This window comes from Cinclus cinclus, chromosome 18 (assembly GCF_963662255.1).
Source record: "Cinclus cinclus chromosome 18, bCinCin1.1, whole genome shotgun sequence".
Classification (NCBI taxonomy): Eukaryota; Metazoa; Chordata; class Aves; order Passeriformes; family Cinclidae; genus Cinclus; species Cinclus cinclus.
The window spans coordinates 7,851,258-7,866,671 of NC_085063.1; the positions used below are offsets into that span (position 1 = coordinate 7,851,258).

Sequence of the window (15,414 nt, forward strand, 5' to 3'; positions counted from 1 at the left end):
GCCAGACCGGGCCGTACCGTACCGGGCTGGTCGGACGGAGCCGCGCTCTGCACCGGGCGCTGTCCTGGGTGCTGAAGCATCCCCCGCCGATACCTGCGGTGCCCGGGGTCTCGCCCCGCGGTGAGCGGGGGATGCCAGAAAAAAACCTTTCCCTGCCTGGGACCTGTGGGAGCCGCGAGGCTCTGGCCGTGCCAGAGGGGTCCCAGCGAAACGTGAGAGTCCTGGCGGGACGGGGGGCCCTGGGGGTGCCGGTAGGTCCCGGCAGTGCGGAGGAGGTGTCCGGGTGGGGCGGTGCGAGGAATGCCGAAGATGCCGGGTGTTCCCGGCGGTGCGGGACGGTGCGGGGGTGTTCCCGGCGGGGCGGTACCGGGGGGGGTCCCGGCCGTGCGGGGCAATACCGGGGGGGTCCCGACGGTGCGGGGCAGTACCGGGGGGGTCCCGGCCGTGCGGGGCAGTACCGGGGGGGTCCCGACGGTGCGGGGCAGTACCGGGGGGGTCCCGGCCGTGAGGGGCAGTACCGGGGGTCCCGCGTGGGCGCGGCGGGTCCGGCCCCGCCCCGCGCATTTTAAGAATGAACCGTGGGAAAAAAACTTGGGGGGTGCGCGCGGGCCGGGATCCCTCCGCCGGGCGGGGGAGGCTCCGGGCGAGCCGCGGCACCGCCTCGGCGCGCGGCGCCCTCCGCGCGAGGGAAGAGCTCCGCAGCGCGGCGGCGCCGGGACCGCGGCGCAGCCCCGGGGACAGGGCTCGGCCCGGCGGCGCCGCCGCCCCCGGGACGGACGCGCCCGCGGCAAGATGGGCGCCCTGGCCCTGGCCCTGGGGATTTTCCACTACCTGGGGCTCTACCTGCAGCTCGGCGCCGCCTCCCGGCACCCCCCGTGGGACGCCCCGGCGGCGGGCAGCGGTGAGGCGGCGGCCGGGGCTCGGGAAGGGGGCGGCTGAGCGACGGGAGCTCCCGGGGCTCGGTGCCCCGCGGGGCTGGCGGCGGGTCGGGGCGGCTCCTGCCCGGGCAGCGGGACGGGTGCGGGTTCGGGGGTCCCGGTCGGGCTCCGCCGCCGAGGGCAGCCCCGTGTCGCGGTCCGTCGCGCCGGCGGCTCGAGGAGCGGAGGCAGCCGGGGCGAGCTGGGGTTGGGCTCCGCCGCTCCCGTCTCCGGAGCCCGGGGGGCGGCCTCTGCCTTCGCCGCTGGGCTGCCGAGTCGGGGGGCTCTGCACGGTGCGTCCCGGTGCCTGCAGCCACCCGCACCCCGTGTCCGTGAGCCTCCTGGTGCCGCCGCCACCACCCGCTCCCCGTGTCCGTGAACCTCCCGGTGCCCGCCGCCGTCCGCACCCCGTCTCCGTGTGTCACACGGTGTCGCCGCCACCACCCGCACCCCGTGTCCGTGAACCTCCCGGTGCGCCTCCCGGTGCCGCCGCCTTCCCCGCCGTGCGGTGCCTCACGCCCCGGCAGCGGGGCTCCCCCGCTGCCCCCCGCTTCTCCTCTCCCTCCGGTGCACGGTGGTTCGGCGGCTCGGTGCTGCCCAGCCCGCTGGGATACACCGGGGTTGGGGAAGGGAAACCTCTTCCTGCATCCTGCACCCTCCCGTGAGGAACCTGGCGTAGGGGCAGCTCCCTCGCAGATACCCAGAAGGTGACGGGGGACCAAGCCCCCTCGGAGGAGGCTGCTGAAACCCTCCTCGCTCTCCGCGGAGTGACACGGGCACGTTCAGTTTTAGCCCGAGGAGTGACCACGGGGACATGCTGGGTGCCCGGGTCCCAGCTCTTCCCCCCAGCCAGCTCCGGGGCCTCCTGTGTGCGTGTGCGGAGGGACCCACTCTCTGCCCCGAGGAGGCTCCAGGCACACATGACCTCGGGCCGTGCCAGGGTGGAAGGTGTGAGGTGTCCCGCAGTTTGTGGTGTCCCGCAGCAGTGCGTGGGCTGGCAGGTACCTGCCTGCCCAGGGAAGGGATGATCAGCCTCTGCATTGGGGGTTCATGGCAGGAGAGTTTCCAGACCTGCTAGGCTGGCATGCCAGATGGAAAGGTGGGTGAAGAGCCTCCATTAGCCACCACTGCTCCCCTCAGAAATTCAGCAATAGGCAAATAAATAGTGAAATGGTCGCTGCAAAGGAACAGGGAGCCAAGAAGATGAAATATTCTGGGAGGGTGAGTGCACTTTGGAGCCACATTACAGCTCGCTACTCGAGCAGTTCTGCAGCAACTCACTTAATCACAACAGAAACCTTTATTAACGATACTGAAAAGCAGTGAATAAGTGGGTCATGTATAATAAGCCATTTGTGTTCAGTAGGTGAATACCAATTTGATAAAAGCTGTGTGTGCTGAAGACCTGTATAAATCGCTGTTTAGCAGATCGGAGACTGATCATTTAATTACTGGCTGGTGCAGCTTTCCCTCCGCACCACGAGAGTCCATCCAGCAGGTTGGAGACGTGGAGCGGGAGAGGGGCTGTGGCCGGCGGGATGGGCTCGGCTGTGGCTGGCGGGCACGGGCAGGTCCTGCCAGGCTCTGCCCGCAGCAGGCAGCGCCCGGAGCTCGCCGCCATCTCTGCCTGATGCTAGAGGCCCAGAGGAGCCTCCACGGCATCGCGAGGCTCTGGCACAGCCCCGGAGTGCGTTCACTCTTCCTTTTTAACTTGTCCACTCCGGATGCAGTGAGGGAATTGACCGGGAGCAGCCTGTGCCCCGCAGGCATCGGCGAGCGGCCATGAGCATCCCTGGGGCGCCGGCGGCTCCCCCATCCTGCCACACCACCCTGGGCAGCGAGGTTCTGCTCGCAGGGCAGCCACGGCTGTGGGGAGGGAAAAGTCACAATTAAAGAAAGTCCTTTACCTGCTCCTACAGCAAAGGCTCTGCCTTTGGCAAAGGACGGAGCCAGGATGGGTTCTAACTGCCCCGTGAGAGCATCTGAGCCGCAGGATTCTTTCCACCATCCCTTCCCTACCTACAGAGCTGCTTCTCCCTCTCCTCTCCTCTCCTCTCCTCTCCTCTCCTCTCCTCTCCTCTCCTCTCCTCTCCTCTCCTCTCCTCTCCTCTCCTCTCCTCTCCTCTCCTCTCCTCTCCTCTCCTCTCCTCTCCTCTCCTCTCCTCTCCTCTCCTCTCCTCTCCTCTCCTCTCCTCTCCTCTCGCTGGTGCCTTCAATTATTCATGCCCCCCATTGCAGCCTGTGCACGCTGGGCTGCTGCCATCGGCTTTTTCATGCGCTGACTGGGAAGCTCCAGCCGCCTTCCCAGCCTGCTGGCTCTGGAGCGGGGCAGGGGAGCCGTGCCGTGAGGAGGAGCTGCCCGGCTTCTTCCCGGTGTCGTGTACAGGCGATCTCGCCTCGCCTCAGCAGAGCCGCGGCTGGAGGCTGGAGGGAGCGGTGCCCCGGCTCCCCAGGGCGCTGCCCTGCTCCGTTCCCGCACACCCCAGTGATTATTCTATCAATTACTTTCATAAACACTTTGCATTCTGCCGGATTTTTTCACACTTCCTGGTGGGAATTCTCCATGCGATGTGTTTTTCCTGCTGCTGTTCGTGCAGTCGTTCAACGCAATTACATCTGACACCTCTCCTCATCAAACGTCTGGGCTTTCTCTTCCCTTGAAGCGGCTGACAAACGACGGACCAGACACTGGGAATTATTACGTTAGGACAGTGACAGCTAATTTTAATCATAACGTTCCCTGTGAGCGAGGCAGGAATCAACCAACAGCCGGCACGGCTGAACGCAGTCTGGGAGTTGTGGGCAGCGCGGCAGGGCTGGACTGAGGATCTGGAGTGGGCCAGGGAGCTGGGGGCTCTGCCCTGCTGCCTCCTTCCTCAGGAAGGGGGCCAGATGAATGTCCAGGTGGGCACCTGCTGAACCCTCTCCCCTTCACGGTTCCTGTGAGATCGTGGTTCGTGTTGTGAGTGGGACTCGTTCTCCTCGGGACAGACAGCCCTTCCTGGCCCTATCCTCGACAGCTCTGGCTCTCTCCGAGCTCCTCTGTTCCGTAGCTGTTTCCCCTGCTGCAGGGCTCGTTCCTGTCTGGCTGCCCCCCCCCCCCCCCCCCCCCCGAGGCTCTGTCTGCCGTGGGTGCCCGGTTGAGCACTGGGGGTGTTGGCTGGGTTTGGTTGTGGCGGGTGCATTGATGACTTGTATCGTGTGCTCCGCGCGAAGCTGGGCTGGGATGAGCTCAGCAGTGAAGGGGTGGGCAGAGCCGGGCAGGAATGTGCCGTGTCCGTGAGCACCAGGCTCATGGTGTGGGCAGCTCTCGGCAGTGGCTGCCAGTGCCAGTGGCTCGTGTTTTAGGTGCTGGGTGTGAGAGCAGGGGGCTGATCCTGTCTGCCCTATCCCATTCCTGCTGATTCCGACTAAGAATCCTCCCCTGGCTGCCGGGAACCATCCCCTAGCAGAGAGCAGCACCAGGGCTAGTGGTGGCTGCACACACTGCTGGAGCCCCGCTGGGAGCTGTCAAAAAAAAAAAAAAAGCCGTTTTAGGGCTTTGCTACTTACACTATCAAAAAACAGCTCTTCCTTGAGCCCCTTGGGAGGGAATTTTCTGAGAACTACGAGTCCCCAGGAGCCAGATAGGAGCAGCAAGACCTCTTGTGTGGGCAAAGCTTTGTGTAGCCGGGGCCACACTGGAGAGACTCACCACTGAGCTCTGTCTTGCTGAGAGGGTTTAACATTACGTGAATGGGAAGTGCTGGGGGCAGGAGCTGGGGCGGCCCAACGTGATGGGCACTGTTAGAAATATCTTCAGTTTTCAAGGTTAATTCCAGCTCTCCGGTGATGTGAGCGCTGGCCTGCTCAGTCACCGAGTTAGGTGGTTTTTTTGTTGTTGTTGTTTTTAATTCACATACTGCAAAACTGAGCTCCTTCTGCTGCTCATATGACAGTAAAGAGGGGCAGAGCAATGGCGCTGCCATCCCCAGCGTGTGGTGGGAGCCTCCCGACCCCAGCCACGGCCGCAACACTCCAGACACGTCTCGTGGGAAGGGAGATGGCTGGAGGAGAGCAGCGCTCACCTCCAAAGTCCTCTGCCCGCTCAGCTGCGGGGGCCGGAGCCACCTGCCCTCTCTCAGCAGCGACGCGGCCGTCACGCCGTGTTTATGCAGCGGTTTGCACCGCGATGTGTTTGCAGCGCCCCGGGGTCAGCATCCCTGCTCGCAGGCTTGTCAGGAGGAGACGCATCCACAGCTGTTAGTGGCGGTGGGAATGGGAGGGGAAGGGAGGGGAGGGAGGCTGCAGCCTGATCTGTGCAGCAGCCTCTGGTGGATCCGGTGTCCCGTGGTGGGGACAGTGTGGACACAACCACTCGGATAGTGCCCAGATCTCTTCTGGATCCATCTGGAGGGTGCCTCCTGTGCCTCCCGATCCCCTGGGATGGCTCTTGGGGGGCTGTGCCAAGGGTTGGGGGGTCCTGTGCCAGGCAGGAGGGTCCATCTGTCTCTGGGTCCCTGCCTTGCCCGTGTGCCGGGATGTGTCTGGGGTGCCTTTGCTGCCGGCAGGACTTGGTGCCTCTGAAACCAGGGCTGTCGCTGTCCATCAGCTACAGGAGCCGTGGGTTCCTGGGAAGGGGAGGGTGCTGGAGGGATCATGGATGTCTGGGAAGGGACCGTGCCGAAGGGGCTTCGGGTGCCTAGGGAGACTGTCAGTGGTGGTGGATTCTGTTTGACACATTTGCTTTTCCTGCAGCGGTGCATCACAAACCCAGCAGGTCAGAGCCGGCCCCAGACCAGGGAAGCAGGGCAGGGTCTGGATGGACACTCCAGTGAGCAGGAGCAGGAGCAGAGGGATGTTTCAGCTTCCCTAGCCCCTGTCCCTGCCCAGCATGGGATGGAACCAGCCCCAGCCCTGCCGACTGCTTGGCACTTGTCACCCCACCAGCATGGCTGCAGCTCCAGTGAGGGGATCCAGCTCTGCTGGGCACAGAAAAAGGCTTCTGACTCTTGGCTTAGGGAAAAAAATCCCTCCTGGAGCAGGAAGCTGTGCTGACCGAGTGATTAACAGGCGTCTGCAAATGTCCAATGCATATTTCATTGTCCTCCGGTACATCTTTACACAACAATTAGCCTGGGTTCGTGCCCATGACGCTGCTCTGGTGTCGTCCTTTGTGCCTTGTGGGGGCTGTGGGATGGCAGGCAGAGTCCTGGAGAGGCTCCTGGGGGCTGCATGGCCTTCTGTGCTGCGTGGGGCCTACGGATGAGGGAGGGGGACGGAGCAGGGGTCTGTGGTCATTTCCAGGGACTCGGGGCAATGCACGACCTGCTCTTGCCCCAGCACAGCCCCATCCCCACTGCCAGCAGCCCCTCCCCAGGCAAAGCGTGACCAAGGTGGTGCCCACCACAGGGAGGGACCCTGCTGTCTGTCTGTCTCTGGTTTATGAGAACACCAAGCTGTCCCAGCAGGCATTTTCAATTCTGTTTATCTGTGTTTCCCCATTGAGTTCATTTTATTTCCCCTGATTTTTATTTCCTGGAAGATTTATTGATCCTGGTGTTCTCAGTTTATGACAGGTAGCAGACCATAAAGCACAAGGAGCAGCGGCCCCCGACAGCCCCCTGCCTCCCTCCTGCTGTGGGGAATGCTGCTCCAATGTCAGTGGGGGGAGAGGGATGGGGCTGGGGTGGGCAGGGGACCGGGACACTGGAGGGACAGGGCACTGACCAGAGTTGGTGACTTGCCCAGTGTTTGCAGGAGCAGTGTCTTGGCAGCTTGGCTGATCCAGTGCAGGGTCCATGCCCAGCCTGGGGGCTGTCTGGAGGGACCCTGATCCCCACTCGTGTCCCTGTGAGGGGCAGGGCTGGGGGTGCAGAGTTACCTCTGTCCAGGTGGTGCCAGGATCCATGACATCCATCAGGGAGGGCACATGGTGCTGCTGGAGGACGTATCTGAAAGATATGTCCCCAGCAAAGGTGATGACCCTGGGTATCTGTCTGCAGGATCTTTGCTCCTCTGGATGTGCTTGGAGGTGGCTGAGCTCTGGGGTTAATTAATACATATGCTTCCCAATTAAAATAGGAAACAAAGAAGGAGCTTGATTCGATTCAGTCTTTTCTCAGCTTATCTGCCAAATTCCCGTCTATGGGAGCAGGTTTTAATTGTCTTCCCAGCAATTTGGACCTGTCAGGAGCCCTCAGGCCACCATCCTGCCCCTGCACTGCTGGAGCTGTGGTGTCTCTAGGGCTGGTGCAGGCTCTGCTGGGACCCGCTGGCTTTGGCCATTGCTACTGCCAGGAGGAATTCTGTGGGGCAAGAGCCTGATCCTGGCTGCAGCCAGGGAATGCGTGGGTGAGTGCTCGTTAATGATGGAACACAACAGTCTCAGCACCACTGTGGCTTGGAGCACAGAGGAGCCCTTTGTCCAAGAAGACCCCCCTGCTCCTCCCACAGCCCTTGGTCACCAGAGCTGTTACCTTGCCTAGGGTTCCCTCCACTCCCCAGCAGAGATTCCATGTGGCTGCTGGTGCCGGGTTCTGGGTGACCAGGATGTGGGAACAGCACTGGGAACCCCACCAGGACACCCTGCCTTGGTAAACCCTGATGTTGGCTATTTTCCTCTGCTCCCTGCTGAGATGGATTAAAGGAAAGCGATAAGTGGATGGGATTTCCATGTGTCCAGAGGGACAGGGAGATATTAGAGGTATTAACTTTTTGTCTGGGCTGGTAATAATTGGTTTTCAGAGGGATCAGGACTGGAGAGTGTTGCTCCCGACAGGCTGTGTGTCCCAGAGGGCTCCAGTGGCTCCGATGGGACCTGCACTGTGGCTGTGAGCTGGCAGTGCTGGCAGCATGAGTGAAGACAGGAGGCACAGGGAAGCAGGGATTGGGGTGTGCAGGGGGCTGGCAGCCCTGTCCCCGTGCCTTGCCACGGAGAAGCCACTGCACTGATCGTGGCAGCAGCATTTGCTGGTGCCCTGCACGCTGGGTCTGTCTGTACGGAGGAACAACAGTCTCTCCAGAGGAGATGAAAAGAATTCTAATTACATCTCTGAACAATATTTGTTTTGAGCGAGGAAAGCAAACCATATGGCGTGTGGGAGCCTGTTTGGGGCCGCATTAAGTGAGGATTTGTTTTTCAGTTATGTCCTGATCTGAGTGAGATGTGATCACGCTCTATTTATTTCCTTCACCTCAGAGGTGTGGCAGGTCCCTCACTTGTTCTGGGGCAGGGGTCTGAGGGATGCAGAGGCCACAGGTCCCAGGCAGCTCTGCTGGGGTGGGAAAAGAGAAGCTGGGGATGACAGGGACATGTCTGCTCTGCCGTAGGGGCTGGGTCTGTTTGGCCAGGGAAGGATCCAGGCACTCCTGGTGACTGCCTGTCAGCCGGAGGCACTGTCCTTCACCGGGACAGTGGAATGTCCCCTCAGGCACCCACAGCCCTCGCTCTGTCTCCAGCAGCTCTCTTCACCGAGACCCCCCACGACATGACGGCGCAGGCAGGTGAGGATGTGGAGATGGCGTGTTCCTTCCGCGGCAGCGGCTCCCCCTCCTACTCCCTTGAGATCCAGTGGTGGTACGTCCGCAACCACAAGGACTGGACGGACAAACAGACTTGGGCTTCCAGTCAGGTAATGCCCCTCATCCTCCTCCTCCACGGCAGCACGGAAAGGCAGAGCCCTTCAGGCAGAGCCCTTGCCTGCCCTTGCCATGGGAAGGGCTTTGTTTGCAGCCTCTGTTGGGTTTTGGTGGGGTGCTGTGGTCAGCATCGCCGGCGCTGACCGGACCTGCAGAGCAGAGTTTCACCCTCTGCTCTGACAGAGAGCAGCCGCGGGTCCTGTGGTGCAATTAATAGGCTGCATGGGCTGCTCAGCCTCCAGCTGCACTGAGGATGCTCTGGGGCCAGTGGGGCTGGGGCTGGGCTGTCCCGGTCGCCCTTCCCAGCCGAGGGGGTGCCTGGCCCATTTCCAGGACCCGTCTCAGGCTGAGGCTTTGTTTTTGTGTTTGTGCCTTTGCCTATCTCATCACCAGCTCATCCTTCCTGGCCCTGCACCCTCCATCCCTCCCTTGTCCCCCGTTTCCCTGTGTATTCGTCCGGCAAACAGCCTCTCTCTGTTTCGCTCTCTGTTCACACAGAGATAAGGGCCAAAGAATGGGAAGCAGCTTTGGGGATTTTAATGAGCCTTTATTGTAGTGTCTTTGGCAGGGCTGCTGCTGGTGTTGCCATAAACTGAGAAGCCTCAGGGCAGTGCTGCCAGGATGGGGGGGAGCGCTGCCAGGGGTCGAGGGTGGACAGGGTCAAGGGTGTTGGAACCACTGGGAATGCACAGCCAGTGGCTGCTGGAGGGGAAGATTGGTGGCAATGGGGCAGGTGCTGGCAGTGATGGGGACAGAGTTCCAGGGACAAGGGTCACTGCTGCAGCAGTGATGCCACAGTGATTAGGGCTACATTCCCATTACTGGACTGTGGGGATCACCTGGAGCTGAGATGCAGTGGGACCTGTGAGTGAGCAGCCCATACTCCCTGGCTGCTGTGCTGCTGTTGGTTCCTCCCATCTCGGGTACACAGTGTGGCTTCATCTACCCTGGGTGCCCGAGTTTCCTGGGGCTGGGCAGTCTCTTCTCTCTTCCCCCTTCTTCCTCTTCCTTTTTGCTTGGGGCAGCCATCCTGGAGTGGGCAGGGGTCTGGTGGACTGAGCTGACCATTTATCTTCCCTCTCTGGTCTCCCTCTACTCTGCTTTTTCTACAGCTGAATTCATCACCACCAGAGGAGCCTGGGAAAGAGGCAACAAAAATCAGTGTGAGTTTGGGTGATGGTTCTTGTGGGGGGTTGCACTTGAGGGCTCACCAGGACATTCTGCTGGTCCCAGTGCCATGGGGCTGGGAACACCAGGGTGGGAGAACTGTGTCTGCCTTGTCTCACTCCTGGGGGTGGCTGGGGTGAGGGATGGCTGCCCTTCTCTCCCTGTCACTGGGAGGCACAGCCTGGACCCTGAACCTTGTCCAGCATCTGAGTGACACATTAATGCCAGGGATAAAATAATCCGATTGACTCAGCGGATTAGCATCCCAAAGCTATTTAGGCTCATGTGAGCAGAATGAGGAGCCACTGATCAGTTAAATAAAGCACTTTTGGCCTTCTGCTGCCAGGTGTGCGCCCCCCTGGCTCTCCCTGCCTCGGGGATCTCTGCATCTGGGGGTGCCACAGACACAGAGCTGTGCTGGAAATCTTCCTACCATTACCCGGCAGCCTCTCCTGGCACTTCCATTTTTCCTTCACTGAGTGAGCAAGGGGTGATGGGGTTGGTCAGGCACTTGTGGCTTCTCACATGGGTGCCCCTCACACCCAGGATCTGTCTCTCATCCCAGGGGAACCCTTCTCAGGGGATACCATCACCTTTTAGCACCCATCTGCAGGATCAGTGCATGATTCTCTTGAGGGTAATGAATCCTCCTCCAGGGGTCATGAAGCCTTTGATTGATACCCATAACTCATATCCAATCCTAAGCAGGTTCCTCCAGGATCTGCTCCTCACCATGGTGCTGTGGCTCCCTGCCCCACAAGCAGCAAAGTTCCAGGACTGCTGATGGAGCAGCCAGAGCCTGGGCTCTGCCAGACCCTGTCTGCTGAGCAAGGGGGGGCTGCTGCTCCCTGCATCCCACCCGAGCCCTGCTCCAGGGGCAGGAGGGGCTATGGAGGGTGCATGGAGCCATCCTGGGGCCAGCACTCCCTCCCAGCTCAACCGGTGCATGTTTCAGCTTAATTAGGCAGTTAATTGCACGCTGGGATGGAATTGATGGGTGTGCGAGTGTAACCAGGATTTATTTTGAATCATTCGAGGTCTCTGCTGCTTCCTCCAGATCCAGCCAGCAGGGAGAGGCTGGAGCTTCAAACCTCTTTTGTTTGTTGTTATTTCAAATGTCCTTGATCATTAAGTGTTTATGGAATGGAGGAGGTAAATGAGCATGGGCGGTTCTGATGGAACTTGAGGTACAGCCACAACAGCAGGTGACTGGGAACAAACAGCAGAGTCAAACAGTGAGGGGGGGATGTAAATCCCAAGGAGGAGCCACAGTGCCAGGCACCCCTTGGCCATGTGTTATCCACCAAACACACCTGGTGCTGGAAATGCTTTGCAGGGGTGAAGAGAAGTGAAATGTGATGGGTCTGGGTTTATTTTTTCCCCCCTTTGAATTCAACAGCACAGAGCAAAGGGCTGAACTGAGGCTGGGCACAGCAAATCTGCCCATCCTGGCCATGCCAGGGGCTCTGCCCCATTCCCATGGGCAGTGAGGGCCGAAGCTGCCCTGCCTGTGCTGGCAGAGCCACAGGAGTTACGGCCAGTCATAAAATCTTCCCTCCTGAGGCTCAGTGACCTGCTGGGTAGCGGCTCCATGGCCACTGGTGGCACCAGCAAATTGGGATTTTATTTTATTAGTTCTAAATTTCCCAGCCATTAATTTCAGTAACTTCTGGCTCTTCCGACGAAGAGGTTTTTTTGAAGCTCCTTTCCCATGACAGTCTCAGCATCTGGGCACACTTGCACTAGGGCCTGGCAGCTCCTGCCCCTGCTTTGTCCTGTCCTCCCAGATCCCCACTTCCAGCAATGCAGGACTGGGGCTGCCCATGGCCACTGAGCAGCCCTGAGATGCTGTTTGGGGTGGCCCAGGCTGTGACCTGTGGCACGGCGTGCAGGGCAGCTGAATGCAGCACCTTGTGTGTGCTCATGTGTGTTTGTATGTGCATGTGTGGGCAGGTGTCTTCATGTTCCAGCACTGGATGCCCCCACAGTGGTGGGCTGAGGGGACATTGAGGGGTCCTGGTTCCCACGCTGCCTTCTGTGCTGTTTGGGGTGGTTTTTGCCCCTCTCCAGCCCCGTTTCCAAACACCATAAAATCCTCAGCTAACAAATGCAGCGGCGAGTAGAAAAACGGCCTTTGCCATTCAGTGTGATTATAGGGAACAGAGCCAGGGGCCTCGGGGTAGGTTATAAATCTGATTTATTGACCCAGCCCAGAGCAGCCACGGCTCTGGCTAGTGAGTAAGTCTTAAATTTCATTGGGTGATAAATACTGAGAGCGAATCAATTTGGTAGAAAAGCTAATTAGCCAGCGTGGTTCCGCATCGATCTCCGAACCCTGCGTGGCCGGGTGCGAGCCAGGGCTTCCATCATCCTGCAGGCCCAGGCTGGGGCTGGGTGCCCCCTCACCAACTTCACCAACCTTTACCATGTCCTCCCCATCACAAGGCTGGGCGTGGTGGCACACGGTCAGGGGGTGGCACCGACCCGGGTGTCCGGGGGGGGCAGTGGGAGTCCTGGGGGCCCCCTGACCGCCCCTCTGTCCCCACGCAGGTGGTGAAGGTGGTCGGCAGCAACATCTCCCACAAGCTGCGGCTGTCGCGAGTGAAGCTGGAGGACGAGGGGACGTACGAGTGCCGGGTGATCGACTCCAGCGACGGCAAGGCACGGCACCACAAGGTGAAGGCGTACCTGCGGGTGGAGGCAGCGGGGGCCCCGGGGCACCCCCAGGACACCGAGCTGCGGGAGACCCCGCTGGCAGAGCTGGCCGCGCCGGGCTCAGCCCACGCACACCATCACCACCACCACCACAAAGCCGGGAAGGAGCTGAAGAAGCGCTCGGCAGACACCTCCTGCGTGCTGTAGGTGGGCGGTGCGGGGGGACGCCGGAGCCCCCCTCCGCCCCGGACTCAGCGGAGCCATCAAGGGTCCCGCACCCCCTGCCAGAGACTGGCCCCACCACCCCGTCTTGTCCAGCATCCCTCAGCATCTCCCTCTCCCACAGGGCGCCGCGGGTTTCTCCCCAGCCGCGGGGCACGGCGGTGCCGGGGCTCGGCGCGGTGCGGGAGCCGGAGCCGTCGGTGCCCCGGGTGAATCGCTGGGGCTGTGCCCGGGGCCGTGTGCCCGCACCTGGTGGTCTCCATCCCCCCGTGCGCCTGGGCGCTGCCACCGTGGTGCGGCGGGCTGTGCTGTGTCCCGGCTCTCTGCCCAGTGCCGACCCTCCCTGCCCTCCCCTGTGCTTCGCAGACCCAGCCGCCCGTTCCTGTAGGTTGCCCCGTTTAGTTGCTCGGTTCCAGCCCCACAGTGCGTATCTAAGTTCCAGCCTCCATCCTACAGCCCGTGTGTATCCCCCCGCCCTACCCTGTCCCTTCCTGCCCCGCAGCCCCCAGCACGGCAAGGCCTGAGCTCAGCAGAGGAAGGACGGCACGGCACATTCCTGGCATCCTCCCGGCACGCTCCGGCATCGCTCAGCCGGGCAGCTGCCCGTGCTCCGTGTGTGCCTGGGAAGCTGTGCCATGGGAGCTGGCCTCTTGCACCCATCACTCCTCCTCCCCTGGCGTTCCACAGAGGATGGGGCGCTCATCCGTCAGCCCCGTCCAGCCTGGCCCCCTCCCGCTGCCCGCGCGAGGCTCTCGGCCCCTCTCAGTCCCAGCGTCCCTCCCTGCCAGGCCACAGAGCCACATTACCCCGGGCAGGGTCTGGCCCACGGGCTCTTGTGTCGCAGTGCAAACAGCAGAGCCCGTCCCTGCTGTCCCCACGGGTGACCACGGCCCCTGGGGACGGAGGTGTGGGGAGGAGAGGGGGGTCCCGAGCCTCCCCGCCCGGTGCCGGGCGCTGCTCCCCTGCTGCCCCCCAGCCTGCCACCATCAGACCTGCTGCAGCTAATAAAGCTCTTTAAACGAAGCCTCTGCGGCTCTGTGCTCTCTGTGGCACTGCCTTGGGTAAAAAGGGGCAGAGCTGGGGCTGCTGGACTGGGGACGGTGGGGATGGGCATCAACATCATCACCTGCAGCTGCGGGCTCAGAGCTTTAAAAAGCTGCGGCTGGGGAACTCCTGCCCAGCCTGAGAGCTACTGCCCTGAGGAGTGCAGGATATAGTAAGGTCCCAGGTGAGCTGGGGATGTTCTATGCTGTGCCTATGGAGTGCTGGGTGGGCTGCCAGGTGAAATCCTGACACCCACCTGGGCACCCAGACCAGATTTCTAGTCTGGTGGGAGGTGGGGGTTCCCAAAGCAGGGTGCTGGCTGCCCCTGGGGCTTGGCTCTGCTGCTCCAATGGGAGAGCAACTCCCAGCTGGTAATGCCCAGCTGCCTGGAGTCCTGCAGCTCCTTGGCAATTTATTGCTTCCTGGACCTCCATCATGCTCACCCCTTGCTATGCTGATGAAGAGAAAGAGCTGGTGGCTCTTTCTGCCATGAGAGGTGCTGGGTAGAGGTGGCAGAGGAGCAGGCAGAGGTGGCTGGCGTCTCTGGAACCACAGTCACTTCTGCCAGCTGGAGAGCAAAGGGCACAGGAGAAAAAACATTCAGGAGCTGCAGGGCAAGGAGAGGCTGCTGGTGCAAAATTCCACTTTGCTACAAGCAATAATGGTGGCCGTGCCGTAGCAATCCCTGACAGAGCTGTGGGGCTGGGGCTGTGCTTGAATTCTCCCAGTCAAGGAATGGGATTGCTGGGGGAAAAAGAGAAACTGGGAAGCATCAGTCACCAGTGCAGGAAAACACAGGACACAGCAGAGGAAAAGGAAGACCCAGGGACACACTAGGGAGGGCAAGAGACTGCAAGTCACCTCAAACGGGGAATAAACAAATTGCTGTATAGCACAGTGATTTGTAAAACCTGGAAGTGAGCTTTAACAGTAACAGGTTTTATTAGAAGGGATTAATTTTAGTGAGTTTATAGGAAATCTTGGGAGCAGGAGTCAAGGAAAGGACCCTGCTGGATCTGTGTGCGTGGCTCAGCAAAGCCTGGTGCCAGGGGCTGTGTGTGGGTCTGTGCCCCAAGCCCTGGGTGTGGCAGTCCCCCAGGGTCCTGGCTCCGTTCGCTCATGGAGGAGACAGCTGGACATGGCTTTCTCGGCTCTCTGATCCCAGAGAGGGTGGCTGTGGTGGGGGGGAGCCAGGGGTCCCCACCCCAGAGTGTTGGGGGCTGCTTGGTGGAGGAGAGTTCTGATGGGGAAAGTCCTGGGCTTGTGAAGGGACTGAGCTTAATATGCAAGTCACTGCTGGGGAGGAACCAGCCTCATGAAAATGCCATTTCCACGCAGTCCCTCTCCCTGCCATTATCCTGCCTCAGACAAAAGCAATTTACTCAGCCTCCAATAAAGCAAGGGCGATAACGAAGCTGAGAGGAGCTGACTGTGACAGGCAGGACAGCCTCTCCTGCCACCAGCACCCACCTGCTAGCTGGGGCTGAGGCTGTAGGGAAAATCTCTGGACAGCACTGTGAATTACAAGTTCTGGGTGGGGTGTCTCGGTGCAGTCAGCTGTGCCAGAGCCCTGGCTGGGTGATGTGGCTGGTACTTGGGCACTGGGCAGTGATGGGACAATGCTGCCCTTGAATCCCATGCCTGTCCTGCAGGATGGCAAGCCTTGGCATGGGCAGGCTGGGTCCTTGGAGTCCTCACCACAGCGCAGCTGAGCAGAGCATGGCTGGATGCAGCATCTGCATCTAATGGATGAGTTTTGTCAAGTGCTACAACAACCCAGAAAACTGCA

The 15,414-nt window shown here is 60.8% G+C and overlaps 1 protein-coding gene across 1 annotated transcript; it reads left to right on the top strand.

The window, feature by feature from the left end:
* Positions 1–792: 792 nt before the first annotated feature.
* VSTM2L (V-set and transmembrane domain containing 2 like) lies at positions 793–12,566 on the top strand. Its single transcript, XM_062505197.1, has 4 exons — positions 793–901; positions 8,361–8,530; positions 9,650–9,700; positions 12,255–12,566. The coding sequence occupies exons 1-4, from the start codon at positions 793–795 to the stop codon at positions 12,564–12,566; spliced, it is 642 nt and encodes a 213-aa protein (XP_062361181.1).
* Positions 12,567–15,414: the final 2,848 nt, after the last annotated feature.

What these genes read in the sequence shown, in the direction of transcription:
- VSTM2L (XM_062505197.1), top strand. Translation starts at nt 793, where the DNA reads ATGGGCGCCCTGGCCCTGGCCCTGGGGATTTTCCACTACCTGGGGCTC. An exon ending in CGCCCCGGCGGCGGGCAGCG is followed by an intron (nt 902 to 8,360) that starts GTGAGGCGGCGG and finishes TGTCTCCAGCAG; the next exon opens with CTCTCTTCACCGAGACCCCC. An exon ending in AGACTTGGGCTTCCAGTCAG is followed by an intron (nt 8,531 to 9,649) that starts GTAATGCCCCTC and finishes CTTTTTCTACAG; the next exon opens with CTGAATTCATCACCACCAGA.